This window comes from Brassica napus, chromosome C5 (genome assembly GCF_020379485.1).
Source record: "Brassica napus cultivar Da-Ae chromosome C5, Da-Ae, whole genome shotgun sequence".
Lineage (NCBI taxonomy): Eukaryota > Viridiplantae > Streptophyta > Magnoliopsida > Brassicales > Brassicaceae > Brassica > Brassica napus.
Window position 1 is genome coordinate 34,207,062 of NC_063448.1, and position 18,354 is coordinate 34,225,415.

At 37.2% G+C, this 18,354-nt stretch overlaps 2 protein-coding genes across 9 annotated transcripts; one reads left to right on the plus strand and one right to left on the minus strand.

Annotated features, from left to right (window-relative positions):
• Nucleotides 1-589: 589 nt before the first annotated feature.
• On the minus strand, nucleotides 590-4,773 carry LOC106402760. 8 transcript variants are annotated; one of them, XM_048758683.1, is made up of 7 exons: nucleotides 3,522-4,773; nucleotides 2,855-3,391; nucleotides 2,255-2,366; nucleotides 1,870-2,168; nucleotides 1,686-1,767; nucleotides 1,347-1,438; nucleotides 590-1,238 (listed from the first exon to the last, which is right to left on the minus strand). In XM_048758683.1, the coding sequence occupies exons 4-7, from the start codon at nucleotides 2,097-2,099 to the stop codon at nucleotides 824-826; spliced, it is 819 nt and encodes a 272-aa protein (XP_048614640.1). In that variant the 5' UTR covers nucleotides 2,100-2,168; nucleotides 2,255-2,366; nucleotides 2,855-3,391; nucleotides 3,522-4,773; the 3' UTR covers nucleotides 590-823. The 8 variants fall into 8 exon arrangements, 5 of the variants coding, with proteins under 5 accessions (XP_048614640.1, XP_013698998.1, XP_048614641.1 ...); XR_007323992.1 differs by having other exon boundaries at nucleotides 1,017-1,238; nucleotides 1,841-2,168; XM_013843544.3 differs by having other exon boundaries at nucleotides 590-1,438.
• A 241-nt stretch (nucleotides 4,774-5,014) lies between these two features.
• LOC106405702 (probable LRR receptor-like serine/threonine-protein kinase At1g29720) lies at nucleotides 5,015-18,119 on the plus strand. The gene is given in 26 exon segments (XM_048758685.1): nucleotides 5,015-5,180; nucleotides 5,288-5,465; nucleotides 5,536-5,607; nucleotides 12,559-12,630; nucleotides 12,706-12,777; nucleotides 12,865-12,936; nucleotides 13,014-13,085; nucleotides 13,317-13,388; nucleotides 13,473-13,544; nucleotides 13,633-13,698; nucleotides 13,777-13,848; nucleotides 14,523-14,585; nucleotides 14,701-14,769; nucleotides 14,873-14,923; nucleotides 15,026-15,067; nucleotides 15,169-15,212; nucleotides 15,328-15,698; nucleotides 15,792-15,990; nucleotides 16,127-16,147; nucleotides 16,237-16,371; nucleotides 16,461-16,579; nucleotides 16,654-16,869; nucleotides 16,997-17,223; nucleotides 17,308-17,458; nucleotides 17,572-17,791; nucleotides 17,794-18,119. Coding segments are annotated over 26 exon segments (3,009 nt in total). The 5' UTR covers nucleotides 5,015-5,095; the 3' UTR covers nucleotides 17,970-18,119.
• The last annotated feature ends 235 nt before the right edge of the window (nucleotides 18,120-18,354 follow it).

Genomic DNA, 18,354 nt, shown 5'->3' on the forward strand with positions numbered 1-18,354 from the left:
GGAACTGAATCACCTAAAGCGTTTAATAGAATAAATAGTGAGCTTAAAATAACCGCAGTAAATAATTTATAACCGGCTAAAAGTTCACTCATATAGTCAGATAATCACAAAAGAGTAACAGAAAACACTCCATATATAGCACCAACCATTAAGATAAGTTATTTTCAGAAACCCACCCAAAAACGTGGTTTATATGTTAGGACAGCATCACAAACGAAAGGCGCCTCAGAACACTAAACAAATTAAAGGTTCCATAGCTGTTTGTATCAACTTACAAAAACTTACATAAACATAGATTCAATTTGCAGGTTCCCTAGCTGTTTGTATCGACCACTGGTAATAGTAGCATCAACTTACATAAAGGTAGAGTTGGCACCGAAGCAACAGGATGCAGCAACCCCATAGAAAGAGAAATGAAATTTAAAACTAGACCTTTCATGTAAGTTTAATTTAATACTTTTTGTGCTAAGTTTAATTTCAACCATATCAGTTTTTATCACTATCACAAACGAAAACTAGCCCTTCCTTGTAATTTTATTTTCATACTTGTTTGCGAAGAAATACTAAATTCGAGGTTGACTTGCAGATGAAATCGGAAAATGACCATTCAAGAAGAATGACATACTTAATGTTTGCGAACCGAGAAAACACTGCATTGCAACATAATGGTTATGGACTATGTTATATGAGGTTCCCATGCAAGGAAAAAACTAACAATGTTTGGCCGATGAAAAATAAAACGCAAGAACATAAAGCAAACCAGAAATGGGCAAAAACGTTTAGGGACGCTGAACTAAAAAACCATGCCATTGCAAGAATTTGACTAAAGCTTCTCGTGGAACTCGTAGATCATTACTGCTGCCCGCTGTGCCTCGTCTGTAATAACTTCTGGAGTGATACACCTACATATTTCTACTCCAAACAAAGCATGTGCCTGAATAAGCAATGCAGCTGTCAGCGCAGCGTCGGTTGAGTTGTTATTTTGGGCCAGACCTTTGACTCTTTCTTGACCCAGCGGACTATTTCCAGGCACCTCTAGAAGACCAGAAAACTTCAACAGATATGGAAACATGTCGGAGATAGGAAGAAGCTCCCGTGTCAACTCAGAATCACCACAGACCGATGGATTGCAATCCAAAACATATATCTTCGCGTCAGTAGAATCCACACACAAACCAATCCAATGCTTCTTCGCAACATGTAGCGGCATGTAGAAGCGTGTAGACGCATTCCCAGAACTGCAACACTTAACCGCACAGTCAACCAAACCTTTAGGGAACACATATGAATCTTTCGCCTTTGATTTTTTTAACCTCTCGTAATTCTTACACAGCATCGAGACAAACCTACTATCGAGGAACTCAGGTTTTGTGGCGCCACTACAACCCACATGGTTGTAGCATATTGATCTCACCAGCCTCATAAGAATATCAAAAACCTACAATATTCAGAGTTGAAATACTTCCGTAGCTAAGAAAATAGTTGGGCAGTTGCAAGTATTTGTCCAAAATTCACAGGAACGTTATATCTCACAAACCACAGTACATAATTACATAAACCAGATGTTAGCAACTACTGTAAATGGAAAACAAATTATGAGCACCCGCAAAGCTATCTAGAACTGTCACTAATTTTCCTATATTCAAACATCAACCTTAACCAACTTCATACACCCAGTAACATACCTTTGCCGGCAAAGGTCGAATCCTTTCAGCAATATCAGTAATGTCCTTCGCAGTGACGGACAGGCCAGCAACATTTATCACACTAATAATAAGATGAACCAGATATCAGAACAAATTGTAAACCGACACCGATAATAAAAATAAAAGATATTTACACGACATTGGCAGCATGCAACAGTATTACTATGATTTCTTCAGTATGATGGCTAGTTTAGCAAACTTCTCCCGAATAACCGGCAGCTCGTAATAGTTGGAACCAAGCATTTTGCTTTCACGTGCACGGTTGAGAATAGCGGTCGGGCACTGATAATCACTTATCAATGGAGGAGGCACAAGTCTTAGCCTCTTGCTTGTGCGACGAGGCATCGGCTCAGCAACTGTCTCAGCTTTATCTCCATCTCCATTGTCACCCATCTCATCATCTACCACAGGAACAGGAGAAGGTTGATCTTGAGTCAAGCCCAGAGAAAAAGACGGACTACCCTACAAAATATAGATGACAAAAATTCCATTTAATTAACAGATGTTATCAAAGAAGGAATTAAAATAATAGATTGTAACGAAGCTACCCCTGGTTCATTCTGCTCATTAGTCTTGCTATTCGCCGAAAATGCAGATACACCATTGTTTCCAGCATCCAGACGTGGAGAAGGAGCCAAATCCCGTCTCACGTTATGAGATCTACCTTCGGAGAGCGGCCAAAAAATTAACTTCAATTCGATATGAATGGGAATGGTAGAATATATATACATAAAATTGTTAAATGAATATGCAGTCAAACACGAAAATGGGTACACTACAATACATATTCAGAAACACAGAAATCTATGGAAAATCTGAAATAAAAGCCAATCATAAACATAATTACCCAGGTAAATGCGCAAAATTAATGCCAACAGACCAAACAATTGCAAAATAGTTACATAACAACTGTCCCGGTGAAGAGAAGCTGCGTAAAGTGAATTACCTACATATCTACTCTTAACATTTGAATAATTTCAACTACTTAATCTACAATAACTAAACCATAGTACTTACATCGTCTACCATTTCAATAAGTACACGAGACTTACAGTCACACGATCCGCAGACCCTGGCGGGGTGGAGTAATGGCTAATATTTTCCAACACATTTAATATAGTTGCATCATTAGCATCGAGACCACCTACCGGGGGATTTGCAGGCGTCAGTCCCTTGCTTGTGGTCACAGGGGGCGGAGTGGTGGGTTCCGTTGCAACACAAAGTTTTCTATTCGCAATCCGAACCGATTTCAAGATCTCCTCTTTAAAAGCCTTCAGCATTACCTCCACCGTTAAAACAACACTGGCTTGGTAGGAAAGTGCTGAGGAAGAAACCTCTCGCACAGATGCAAGAGCCGATGCCACATTACCATCTACCCTCTCTTACTCTGGTTTCAACAACGCACTAACAACGGCTATAATTCTTGAATCATCAGCAAGGGAAGAGGATTTACCCTTCACGATAGTGCGCTTCTTTCTCCCCTGAACTTTTGGTTTCTCACGCATCCTCTGAACATCTAATGTCGTAGCTCCTCCTCTGAACATCTCCTTTCTAAACACATGATTCTGAGAAATGAGTTTCAGCAGATTTTCCACTTTACGATCATAAACTTCATCCGCCCATTGAAAAACGGACTCATCAATGGGGCGTGCCGGATCCTCTGGAATAATACTCCTCACAACAACCTGAGGGGAAACAAATTCAAGAAGCCAACAAGTTCGTAAACATGACTTACCAAGTATATTTACTGCTGAACAACCTAATTGAAATAATTGTAAAGAGAGTGAATTAAACTTAAATAAGGCAGATACGTACATCACACTTTTTGTCTACTTCACGAGCATGCCCAGGACTCAACGTCTACTTCTTCAGCTTATGTTTCATACCATCAATCTCTTCATCACCGCTGTCGGAGTCAGAGGATGAACATGCTTCTTGAACGACCTCCGTCAATAAAGGAACAGCTTCAACAATCACAAGCTGAAGAGCTAGAGCGAAACCTTTAAGGGCTATGGTATTTTGAGAGAGTGAAATATCATCTCTTTTCTTTATACTACTCATAAGCATGTCTAATGCCAAACGACCCCAGGGAAAAGCGAAAAACTCTTCCATATCTCCCAATTGCTCTGCATGTTCTTTGAGCATCTTCATCTTCAAATTTGTCGAAAGCAAAACCGAGGAGACAATTGCGAGACAAGCAACTTTGATCCAGATATCTTTATCAGTAACAGTATTTTTTCGCAGCATCTTCAGAGCTCTTGATACGCTCAAATCTTCGACATAACCAAAAAGATCGACCCAATAGAGTTTCTCTTTAACTGTTCGCTTCTTCTTCATCTTCGGTTTAGGAGGTATTTCGCCACAAGGAAGACCAGTCACAATAGTAAATTCTCGAAAGGAAAATCGGATCGGTTTCCCAGCAAACCGAAACCAAGCCTCGTGGATTTTTTCAACTTTTAACTGCCTAGAAAGCATAAATCTCGCGAATCTCCTAGAAAAAGCTGGTTTCTCCGCAATTTCAACAATCTTACCGAAAGGACTTGAGCGTAAATATTGGATCTCATCTTCGTGAAGGGCGTTGAGGATGCTATTGATGGACCAAGATGACTGATACGTTAACACTCTGACTCCCACTGGTTCTTCGCCGTCGGCGAACATCATATTCAGCAACTCCATCTCCAAACCTTCTGATCCGTTGCCAGGAAGTTCTCCACTCCGTGAACCCATTAGATCGATTTACAGATAACTTCGCTCTTTGTTAGCAAAATGAAGAGACGGTGGAGAATGTGATAGATCAACAACGATAAATAATAAAAGAAACTTTCTGGTTCTTTGCAGAACATTGAAAGCACTAAAAGCTAACATTTCACGTCTTCTCACCATAAATGCCTTTGCGTGTTTAAAACAAAGAAATGCTTGTGTCAGAACCTAAGCGTGACCGGCTACGGAGGGCAAATTTGATATTAAAAAAAAATACATAGTACCATATCCATATGCCTAATAAAAAGCGTTTTCGTAGACACCAACTGCAATTTCCATTAAAGGAGTATCTACCATATATTTCAATGCTCCCTACTTCGTTTTGAACCTCTGATTTGGGTTTTTAGTGGTCCCAATTTTATATGCCAATACAAACACATAAAAAGATAAAATATCTATAATTTATGAACCTCTCTGTTCACCACTATAGACCTTGTGACCAGAATTATTAATTATTTTTGACAATATTTTCTTGATATAGGTCGTCCCGACGACCCAAAATTCCCTAAAATAAAAATATAAAGTATTTTCCATATATTATAATGTTGTATTGACTCACTTGTTGACGAGACCATTTGTGAATCAAACACACACAAACAAAAAAATCAATATACATAATTTATATCGACATGTCGGTCGTCTTTTCAAGTTTTCTTTTGTTCTTCACCATTATCACAAAGTCGGCCGATTCATCAGCTCTTCACAAAGATGAATATAATACCAGAATCACCATTTTCTTAAAAAAATTTAGAAAAATCACAGGTAATTTGCAGATATTGTGGGTATAAGTATTAATTTTATTTTGGTCAAGTATTATGCAGTAAAAGCGCTTGGAGAGATAGCTAATACACTTGGTATCAAGACACTGAACCTACGGAACGGAGATCCTTGCCATTTAGGAATCCTTAAGTTTGATGATGCTCAGAATCCGGAGAGCACGAACAGCATTATTTGTGACTGTACCTTCAACGACAGCACGACATGCCATATTACAGAATTGTGAGTTTCTTTTTCTAATGTATTTTTTTGTTTTCTTTTTCATCGAACCAAAGTATCTTGTGGTTATCAGGAAACTCAAGACCCTCAGTCTTCCTGGAAAACTTCCACCTGAGTTAGTCAAACTTCAGTATCTGCAATCTATGTGAGTTCTACGGCGAATCAAATATATAAACAATCGATTAAAAGGAATCTAGATTTCAATGGTGACCTTATTCTAGAAAAATAATATTCTGATGAATCATTTTTTCTCAAATAATACATCAATTATATTAAATAGATTGTCAAACTATTGACATATATGTTCTCATTCATTCTTCTTCTTTCCTCGGATATAATGGAATTTATGGAGATATATTTTACTATCTAATTTTATTTTATTTTTTGAAAAAAAAATTAAACCCGGATCTATTAAAGACACAAACCTAACCTCCGGGTGGAGGTACAACCCACGAATAGATTCTTTCCTGGACATTCAAATGAGCCGAAAACAATAGCCCATATCCGTGTAGCCAGCGGAGTTCGAACCAGGGTTCGCCGTATTGGGTTTATTTCCCTCAAGCGCCACTACACTACCATCTCCAATTTACTATCTAATTTTGATGAAGAACAAATTGACCCAAATTTATATAGTACATTACAGTTTTCATTTTCCGTCATCAAAATATCACCAGTACCAAGAATATTTTCATCATTAAAATAATAAATGTCAAAAATATATTTGAAATACTTAAATACATTCATCGGTTAAAATTTGAGTAATTCAAATTCAGTGTAAAATTATTCATGACAAAAATATGGATTCTCCTAACATATTGTAAGAAACGAATAAGTTAATAATTAATCAATAAACGAAAAACTAAGTTAAAAATGCTATGGGTTTAAATTGTTTCATTACTTTATTAAATGTATTATATAAGTGATATTTTAGAAAGACATTTTTTTTTTGTGATACATACTGAACATTTTTTTTTATAATATGGTATATCTCAAAAAGTTTCCATAAATGTTATAATTGCCGTAGAAAATGTTGATTCTTCTTTTAAATTTTTTTAATGTTGTACAATTAGAGTTTGATTATGATTGTTTATAATTTTAATTTTATTTAGATTGTAATTTGAGTTTGAGATTACTAAACAAAACCGTTAAACTCCAATTACTAATTCTATTATGAAAAATTCTATATATTTTTAGACTGGCTCTAAAGGATTAGCATAAGAAACTAACTATGACATAACCATATAGTTTATATAGAAAATTTAGAAACATTTGCACAAACTCATTTTCCAAAGATGTCTGTTCGAAAACTAAAATCGAGAGAAATAAAAAATAGTAAAAATAAGGTGAATTACATAGAACGAAGGTGAACAATATATTCTTATTCTTTAGCGAGAGACGGTTGTATTTCTTCGTCATCGATCGGCTTCACCATTTTCATCTAATCCAATGCAAAATGCATAGATGGAAACCCATACAAAGAGGGTTACTCATTGCTCATAGTGGTGTGTTGAACTCCATGTGAATGGGTGGATGGACTTGGTTCCTTCCTAGAGATCCAAAGACCATGATTCCCGATTCCTGCTCTATAACAAAACCTCCATCCAAAGTAGACTGATCGTTTGTCCAAGATACATCCATTTGACACCTTGTTCTGTGTTACATATTCTTCTCTTCCCGGTTGGTTGATTGGTAATTCCCTCGCGTCTCTTGTCTTTAAAACTGTTAGTGCAACATTCCAAACCTAGCTCTCTTGAATAACCCTCTGTAATGTCTAAAGGCGAGATGTCTGTTGATGAAAAGCTTATCATTTTTGGCTTTCCGCAAGTATGACAAAATCCTTGAGAATTTTGATAATATTTTTGCCGGTACGCCTTCTGCTGATTTTGTAAGTAGGAGGAAGTCAAAATTTCCACGGACGGAACCACTCAGGAATTGTTCTGGAACTGATGGAATATCCCATAATTCCCACGTCTGGAGTACACATGCATTAGAATAAGAAATGGTTTATGGATTTCTCATCACCTCCAAATCTGGGGTAAAGTGCGTTTATAATCTGATACAGCCTACGAATAGGCTTTCTCCCATCACTCAAGCACAAAGTTCTATTGGTTAAAATAACAAGACCTCATATTCAGTACCACCATCATGTGTATTTTATTGTCGAAATCACATTGAAATTGACCATTTCTTAGGTTCAGTCCATGCACCCGACCTTCAACATTCCATATGCGAGCTCTCAGGAGCAGATAATCAAAGCTTTAATGCTTCTTCCACCAAGGTGGACAACCCTTCCAATAAAGGTGAGTTTGAATCACTCGGCCATAGCAATCATATCAAACTTCAGGATCCAAATGATGCCATCATGAAGATCAAGCCGCCTTCTCGCTTGGTTGGAGCTTCCTCCTTGACTCATCATTCTGGTGTATTTACTCATCATGTAAAACAAACATAGAATGACCACATACACACGAATCTACCATGACAATTAAAAACGAAAAAATGAAGTGAGATTAGACTTTAGATCTTTCTAAAACTCTACTGATGCCTATCAGAACCAGAAACAGAGATATATGAAGTAGATCTACAACCAGTTCCAGAACAGACAAGTAAACCTAGAAAGAAACATCTTAACCGGGAACAGGTGGAACTACTCACCAGGGAGTATCACTCAACATAGCATTTGTTAGAGAGAAGAAAAAAATTTCAGGCGGTGGAAAGTAAGGAGAAGGGGGTTTCGAGTGCTTCGGTTGCGGGTTCTGAAGTAGCTTTGATGGCTCTTGTGGAGATTAAGAATGATGGGACTCTTGTTTCTGGTGGATGGGATCAATCGGATCTCCAAATTCAGGCGATGAGGGGAGGAGATTTTGGTAAGGAAGTTCAGGAGGTTATTGGAGGGGATGATGCTGGTTGTCTAAGGGAAAATAGGGGAGGGTTAGGAGTGGAGGGGGGGGGGGGGGTGGCGCTCAGCGGAAAAGGAATCATACTCAGCAATAGTAACTGATGCTTTGTCGGAAGAGATTCAACCGGAGTTTGAGATTAAAGATGGTGTTGCTGATGTCTCTATTCCGGAGGAGCTGTTGGTGGATGTTGATCCTCTATGGAAATTTTTGGTGGTGGGTATTATATGAATGATGCGCCTAACATAGGCTCCATTCATTCCACAGTAAACATGATTTGGGCTTCACCGGAGAAGGCTTCAAAGATTGATATTCAGTTTATTGGCAAGAAGACTGTGTTATTCAGAGTGGAGGATGCTCATGTTCGCAGCAGAATCATTAGAAGGAAGTTTTGGCATATCTCGGAAGTTCCCCAGATGTTGAATGAGTGGACTCCAGAGACAGCCAAAGCCCCACCGGATCTCTCAGCAATGCCACTATGAGTTGATTTACTTAAACTCAAAGAAGGGTCTTAGTTTTCTATCCAGGACGGCGGGCAAATTCATGAAGTTGCATCTCAGCGGAAAAGGAATCATACTCAGCAATAGTAACTGATGCTTTGTCGGAAGAGATTCAACCGGAGTTTGAGATTAGAGATGGTGTTGCTGATGTCTCTATTCCGGAGGAGCTGTTGGTGGATGTTGATCCTCTATGGAAATTTTTGGTGGTGGGTATTATATGAATGATGCGCCTAACATAGGCTCCATTCATTCCACAGTAAACATGATTTGGGCTTCACCGGAGAAGGCTTCAAAGATTGATATTCAGTTTATTGGCAAGAAGACTGTGTTATTCAGAGTGGAGGATGCTCATGTTCGCAGCAGAATCATTAGAAGGAAGTTTTGGCATATCTCGGAAGTTCCCATGATGTTGAATGAGTGGACTCCAGAGACAGCCAAAGCCCCACCGGATCTCTCAGCAATGCCACTATGAGTTGATTTACTTAAACTCAAAGAAGGGTCTTAGTTTTCTATCCAGGACGGCGGGCAAATTCATGAAGTTGCATCTCACTACTGAATATTGTGTTCGCCTTAATGTTGCAAGAGTCCTGGTTGAGGTTAATCTGGAGAAGCCACTGCCAAAGAAGATCTACTTTAAGGGCAAAGAAGGTCAGGATGTCACTGTTTGGGATGAGCTTCCCATTTCTCCCTCTTAGTTGTGGTGTTTGCTCTAAATGGGGTCATAATGAGAAGGATTGTCAGCTGGAAATACCAGTGGAGATTCTGAAGAAGCCACATGAGAAAGAACAGTAGGAGGTTACATGCGATAGAAATCAGGAAGTCGGTACACTATCTGGCAAAGAGGTTGTTGCACAACTACTTAATGAACTAGAAAAGTTTCCAGTAACCTCTGTACTACAAGAAAGCGTTGTGAAGAATTTTGGGAAGGATTTGAGGTTGTTTCTAAACAATCTTAGCTCTGGTACGGAACCAGAGAAGTGGGTTACTATGGGAGGGCAGAGTCACAATAGCTCTTAGGGAACAAAACTTGTTGGAAAAGGTTGTCTCTCCAAATAGCTTTCACCTCCTTCAAGGTATACGTGAGGAAGGGGAAATTGTGGAGGATGAAGAAGTTATGGAGGACAAGATATATCAAGCTCCGCTGAATGAAGAGGAACAAATTCATGAACGGGAAGATATAGCTGGAAATAAAGAATGAAACTTAATTCGGTACAGAAAAGAAAAGGAAGAGGTCGGTCGATGATTGCGAATACTAGAGGATTGGTGAATGCAGTGATTAACAACCAAAGCAAAAAGCTTTCCTCTCGTAGGAACAGATGGCGTCAATCTTTTCATGGTATATGCGTGGATTCAATCAACCGCGAAAACACAATGCAATAAAATATTGGGTTAAGGAGGAAAAATTAAATTTAGGTTTTTTGGTGGAAACAAGAGTTCATGATAAAATTTTCAAAAAGGTCTTTACTTATACTTTCTCGGGCTAGAATTTGCACAATTACAGCCATCATTGACTGGGAAGGATTTGAGTTTGCTTGTTTGAAGCTGTTGAAGTTGTGCCAGTTATGGTTAGTGCACATATGATAACTTGTTGGGTGTGTTTTAAAGATACATATGATATATATCTCTCTTTCTTTATTTATGGTTCAAACTGTATGATGGAACATAGAGAGTTATGGAGGGAGATGGATCTTCCTTGAAGTTCTTGGAGATGTTGCTTGTTCAGATAGGTTCTGGCGCCCTGAAAATTCCAAGGAATTACTGGGTGGTTTCAGGGACACCAGTGAAGTTGAGAGAGACAAAGAATTCTTTCTTATAATAGAAGAGAACACCTCATTTCGAAGGAAAGTAATCAAAGAAGAAGTAAGGCGTTTACCCGAGTTGGGCTTCTTCTTTGGTGAGGCATGACTTCTATGATTCATAAGCTTCTTAGATGCTTTGTGCCTTTGAGGTCAATGCATCTTGGAGTTATTTTATTCAGGTAGCCTTTTGGAATGTGTCTTTCAGACTGTTTCTTATCAGCTGGCTTTGTTTTGTCGAGCTTTGTGCTGCTACTATAGGTGGCACAGCTACATACTGAACTGGATCAATCAAGTGTTTTTTTTTTTCAGTAATTGCTGGAGATATCTGAAAAATTGCTTTAATCTGTCATGCATCATAATCATGAGTATCTCCAAGCAAATCATCTTTATTAATCATCGCATGATTCATTTGTATAAGCTAAGTCTCCACAGCCATTTTATCAACCTTGCTATCGCAACCTGTCAGTGGTTCCTCTAGGTCTAGCTCTGGCACAATATAATTTCTACATTCTAATTCGCTTTATCATCTTGACTAGAGGAGATTTCAACATACCTTGGATCAAAGTGTTTCTTGGATCGTGATGAGGAATAGATTTAATCTCGAATAACCATGCTGGTGTCACAGGCAGAGGAGACTCATGCGCGTGAGGTAAGTGTGTCCGGGATAACTGCTTTTCCTTTGAGATGTATGAGACTATCTTCCCAGATTCACGGAGCAGATCTGCCAGCAGTAGCAATTTCTCCTGTTTCCAGGCGTTTAGAACTGTCTAAATTTTTTTTTTAGCAAATCAAAGATTGTCTTGTCCATTCCTCCTTTTTCAGAAGGGAGAGGGAAGAGGGAGAGGACCATTAAAAGAAGGGGGGGGGGGGTTGCATTTTGATCGTAAGATTGGGTGTGTCCAGGACGCTAGACACGATCATCTGACTTGAAAGCTCTTGAAAAGTCGGTTCTTCCTCTGTTTGTGGATATTCTAATATCCTCTCTTGATCACAGGCCTGCATGATCATATTCCAATTCTCTATGCATTAATACAAAAATCAAACACAACACTAAAATTTGATAAGCCAATCATATATCATTTGGAACAAAAACGGAATTCTGAAATTCTTCAATGTCTCAATGAAAAATCTTCCATTAACGACAAGCCAAATAATATAAGAAAGAGCATGATTAATGGGAGGTTCTTAGGATGATGTTCTTAACGGAATATAAGAATCCGTCTCTTAACTTTTAACTTAAAAAGCTAAGAACCGGCTTTTAAATAAGATTATTTAAGATATTTAAGAACCGGTTCTTAACTTTTTAGAGACGGGTTCATATATTCCCTAAGAACCCCATCCTAAGAACCCCTCATTAATCATGTTCTAATAACCTTATACCGAAACCTTTTGACCACCGAATCTCATTTATACTTTTTTTTTTTGAATGAATGTTAAATTCTTATTCAAAAACAGTCTTTTACATCAAGTGTGTCCCTTTACAATGACTACTAGAGAACACAAGTCTAAAAGATAATCTCATTTGTACTTTTTATCAGATCATCTGGTAAACAAAGGAGTTACCTTTCTCTCCATTGATTTTTTCCCTGATTTGTATCCCCTTGATCCATGACCGAGAACAGATCTGAAAAAACAAGATCTACCATTCGAATCAAAAATTTAGATCAAGGATTATAAGCCCTAACTACCAATGTTGTTGGGAGAGCATCTTTTTTTATTTAAGTAATTTAACTTTAAACTTTTTTCTGATTATAATCAAATTCAAACTCGTCCAGGTTTCCACGGTCTGGTCTACTCTTTAAGAGATTCATAGATTATAATTTGAAATAGTCCTTAAAAAAATCAACAAAATCTTTAGCAACGACTAAAGTTTCATGCGAGTTTTTGCTATTATTGGCAGAGATTTTTGCAGAAATTACCTTTCAGGAACAATCCCAATGGAGTGGGCTTCTTTGCCATACTTTACTTCCATGTCAGCTCTCTCTCTCTCTCTCTCTCTCTCTCTCTCTCTCTCATGATTTGCTAGTAACTTTGAGTTTTCTGGCAGGTCGCTTTGCGCGAATCATTTGACTGGGCCTTTACCAGCTGGTTTACAAAACTTTAAGAGTCTGACGTTCCTGTAGGTCTCAAATTGTTTCCCACACCTCTATCTTGTTTGGATTTACCCTCTGTCTTATTAGTCTGATACTACACTAATGTGATACAGAGGAATTGAAGCCAACCAGTTCTCTGGTCCAATTCCTGATGAGCTTGGTAGTATGACCAACCTAACAAAACTGTAAGACAATCTCTGGCTTTGCAGACATCCAATCAGTTTCCAACACTGTGATGTTTTTTGAAACTGTGTTTTTGCAGGCATCTTGCATCCAATCAATTTAATGGAAGCTTGCCAATCACTCTCGCTAGACTGGTGAACCTTAAGGATTTGTAAGTTGTTCCTTACTTTTGGTTCGTAACTAAAGATGCTCAACTTTAATTAGTAAATTCGCTTAGGAGGAAGGAGTTGTGTTTATTGGCACCTATATTGAACTTTTTCTTGTTGTTCGTTCTTACGATGGATTGTTTGGTTGTGAACTTACTTTCCATTTAGAAATTCTCACTTCAGTTTATGAAAAGTTTTAGGAAGCTCTAAACTAGTTGTTTGTTTTCATTACTCAGTAGGGTAAGTGATAATAACTTCAGTGGTACCATCCCTGCATATATTGGCAACTGGTTTGGGGTTCAAAGGCTGTAAGCTCGTTCCTTCATTGCTTATTTTAGTTTCTCTTATAGTTTGTATTTATGCACAATCTAACTTGTGTTTATGATCAGCAGACATATACATGCAAGTGGACTGAAAGGGCCTATTCCTGAAGCAGTTGCCCGGTTAAAAAATCTTAATGAACTGTAATGAACCACTTTCAATAGATTAGCAAAAAAAAGACAACTGAAACAAGACTGATGTTTTGTTTTATGCGAATATATTCATATGCAGGAGAATTAGTGATACGACTGGGATAAACGTTTTTCCAATTCTATCCAGCGGAGCCATCCAAACCCTGTACATATCTTCCACTTTTCTTATTGGTGCTTTAATTTTATTAATGTCAAACTAATTAGGTCTCTGTCCCTTTTCCAGGACTTTGAGGAATGTGGGTTTGTCTGGTCCAATTCCATCTTACATCTGGAGTATGCCAAACCTAAAGAATCTGTAAGTTATTTTTGATGACATGTGAAAAGACTTTGTGTAAGATAGTAATTTGTCTAAACTTAGCTTTGTATAATACCTTTCCACATTTCTCTGCTAATGAGTTTGCATAAGACTGGATTCACGTACTAAAATGACATTTCTACAGTTACATATTGATGTAGATAAGTATTTAGAATATTTCTAAATATCTTATTATTTGTTTTATTAATTATTTAGATAATTATCTTTATTGTTTTAGGATTTTCGGTTTTATTATATATTAGCCGTTTAGGCTTAAGTTTGTATTCAGTTTATGATTTGATTAATAAAAGTTAAGAGATTTCTCTTTAATCCTTGTTTTCGGCTAGATCATTGGTGATCTCAACGAATTTAAGAAGACAATCTTTGGTATTCTTAGACTAAATAAGATCCTTGTGTTATTCTAGTTTTCCGGGTATTCTCAGAATCAACGGATCTTTAGTTCAATCATATAAAGCTTCCGCTACATCACATATGCACATCTATGTGAACTTATAGACTCATGGGTAATCATATTAAGAAAGCATCGTAGAGAGAAAAAGACTTATAGACTATGCGTATGAGACTAATATGCAAGTATGAGAGTATACTGGATATATACAATTACGCGCTTACTAAATAATAATAGTAATATTATTACATGTTGTTTGCTGAAGTGATCTATCTTTTAACAAGTTGACTGGTGGAGTTCAAGAACTAGAAAAAGCACCCGCAAATACGTAAGTGCTACAATTTGAGATCTAGAGTTTTAAAGCATTGAACACCTTTTAATGTTGTTAATACCACAAAATCACGCTCGAGTAATATATATATTGTTTCAACATTTTCTTTCAGCTATTTGACTGGAAACATGCTTTCGGGAAACGTTGGATCTGCTCTGTCAATCTACGAAGAAGCCAATATGTACAATTCAAAACTTCAATTGTTTGTATAGCTCGAAAAAGCTTTACATCATCATGCCAGCTAATCATTTTCTTGGTTTTTAATATTTGGTAAATCCTTAAAGTGATATCTCTTACAACAATTTCTCATGGTCTTCTACCTGCAAGGACAAAAGGTCTGAACATGATATATTGGTATATAAGATATATCTTCTATCGACTTGTTTATCACCTACCAATGTTAATTAAATGTTTAATTCCACTTTCTGTTGAATCAGTAACATTAACACATTCCGGAGCTCATATTTGAAGAACAATTTGTAAGTACATTCTTCTACTTTATCCTGCAACAATCCAGAAACAAGAATAGATATCTTGTGCTGATCAGATGCCTGATTACTATCATCTTCTTTTCCTAAAGAATTGGACTTCTTCCGTGCGCTGGTCCAATGAACTGCAAGAGATGTAAGTACCTATTGAGCCCGTATATGCTTATGATTTTTATAATATTCGTATCATATAAAACAAATCAGACGTGTCTAGTTTTTTTGTTGACGGTTATAGTCGTTATTAGTTGTAGATCAGCGCTCACTACATATAAATTGCGGTGGAGAAAGTACAACGGTTACAAACACTTCGGGTAAAATCATTTATGAAGTTGATAACAGTGAAACAAAATCCGTGACAAATCAACACTTTCAAAACAGGGGAATCAGTAACACAGGTCTGTTGTCGAATGACATATACACCATTTCCACTAGTTTAACTCTACCTGGAGGCTCCCCTGATTTTTATAAGACTGCACGTCGATCTGCTATTTCTCTGGTTTACTATGCATTTTGTTTGGAAAATGGAGCCTACAATGTGAAACTCCATTTTATGGAGATTCAGTTTACAGACGAAAAACTATACAGTCGTCTAGGCAGACGCATATTTGACGTCTATATTCAGGTAAAGCGTCAAGTTTACTGAATATTTGTTTTCATTAATCGATTATGTCAGATTGGAAGTTCATTTCCATTAGTCTCTTTCCTCGTATGCTAGGGAGAATTGTTTTTAAGGGATTTTAACATAAAAGAGGAGGCTAATGGAACTCTAAAACCTGTTGTGAAAGAAGTGAACTTGAACGTGACCGACCATGTGTTAGAGATTCAGTTATATTGGGCAGGGAAAGGGACAACTCTCATTACCGAAAGAGGAAATTATGGTCCCTTTATATCTGCAATCTCTTTGTGTCACAGTAGTAAGTAACACACACTGCTTGAAACTCCAAATTATTTAACTGTCAAACGTGTTGTTTTACTCTGAAGTGGCCATAACTTCAGTTTTTCATTGGTTCCTGCCATCTAACGATAATCTTCATCTTTTAAAAATTTCAGGCCGGGAGCCACAATGTGGAGGTCCAAAGACAGAAAAATACTTTGTTTATACTTTTGTGGCTTGTTTTATGATGTAAATGTATATATACTTACATTTCTTTCATTTGCAGCGGAGATAACAAAGCACCACACTAAGAATACACTAATTTTTGGGGTAACGGGTGCCGTTGTAGCAATTACTATCTTGGCTTTTGGGTTATATGCTTTGAAAAGATGTAGAGGAGACAAGAACACGACAGAAAGAGGTAACAGAGTTCAAAGCGTATGTGAATCCATACATCATATACCCTCATAGCATTGTTAATGATTTTCTCTTGGGAACCTGATCAAGTAGATCTGAAAACCCAAGGTTTGCAAACTGTTTGCTTTACGTGGAGACAATTACAAACTGCAACAAACAATTTTGATCAAGCCAACAAACTTGGAGAAGGAGGTTTTGGAACCGTATTCAAAGTAAGCTAAAAACAGATATCTGAGTAAATAGGGCTGTTGTTGTTTTGGTTTATGATATCAGAAACTCAATGCAGGGAGAGCTGTCGGATGGAATTATCATAGCAGTCAAACAGCTTTCTTCTAATTCATGCCAAGGAAACCGTGAATTTGTGAATGAGATAGGAATGATCTCAGGGTTGAACCATCCAAACCTTGTCAAGCTTTATGGATGTTGTGTCGAGAAGAATCAATTGCTACTCGTGTATGAATACATGGAAAACAATTCTCTTGCGCTTGCGTTGTATGGTAAATAACAGTCATTCATCTTTTCTTTAATTTTAAGTCTATTTGAGTTCTAGTGATGTCATTTCTAGTAGAAATATGTTAACACATGTAATGTAATATCATTTTTTGGTTTACAATTTAATTGTACGAAATAACTCTCAGACATTGGACTGGGAAACAAGACAAAAGATATGTGTTGGAATCGCAAGAGGGCTCGAATTCCTTCATGAAGGATCAATGATCAGAATGGTTCACCGTGACATAAAAACCACAAATGTCCTTCTAGACGCAGACCTAAATGCAAAGATATCTGACTTTGGATTGGCTAGGCTCGATGAAGAAGAACACAGTCACATTAGCACCAAAATTGCAGGAACCATGTAATTATAAAACATAAAGCAAAAAAAAAAAACCATACCATAGCCAAAGATATGTTTCATCCTGGGGTTGTTTTAATGCCGCAGTGGATATATGGCTCCGGAATATGCACTATGGGGTCAATTAACAGAGAAAGCAGACGTTTACAGTTTCGGGGTTGTGGCAATGGAAATTGTTAGTGGGAAGAGTAATGTTAAACCGCAGGGAAAAGATGATCATGTCTCGCTTATCAATTGGGTAATCATTGAGCTTTTCTATCTCTTTAATCCATTATATTCACATTTTTATAGTTGAATATGTGTACTTGTGTTTCTACGAGTTTACTAACCCCTTCCTACATCAAATCTCAGGCGCTGGCTCTACACCAGACATGAGACGCAATGGAGGTTGTAGATCCAGTGCTCCAAGGTGATTTCAACAGTAAAGAAGCAGTAAGGATGATCAAAGTTGCTCTTGTCTGCACAAACTCATCACCTGCCTTAAGACCAACCATGTTAGAGGCCGTGCAAATGCTCGAGGGAGAGATGGAAATAACACCGGTAATGTCAGATCACAGTTTATATGAACACAACTTAGTATCTCAAAGATGAGGGTCACTACTACAATTGGTAGCTCGAGCACGTCAGGTGTGACAAATCAAACAGCAACCACAATGAAATCTGATGCTTCTGGTTGTGATCTCTATCCACTATACCCTGAATCCATGATCCTGAACTCCACATCAGATCTTTCTTCATCATCACTATAATGTCAAAAGCTATGCACATTGCCTTATCTCGTAAGAGAGAAAAAAGCTTGTGAAGTTTTCTTATTTATCATATCATTAAAGCTGTCTACAGCTTTACTATACTAGCTCAATTTAAATCGATCCAAAACCATTGGTATTTTTATGACTATATGTCGAACTCTTATTACTATATGGTTCTCTGAGCCATTGTAAAAATAATTACAAATATTTTTAGAAATAAAAAAAGAAAATAATAATAATTGCAAATATATATATTTTTTTAGAGAAGGATATTATCAATATATTTTTTTAAAAAATCAGGGGTTTGAATAATAAAAACAAAAAAATAGTAATATTTATCATTTATATTTACTACTCGGTGTAAATATGTAACTTTGAATCATTT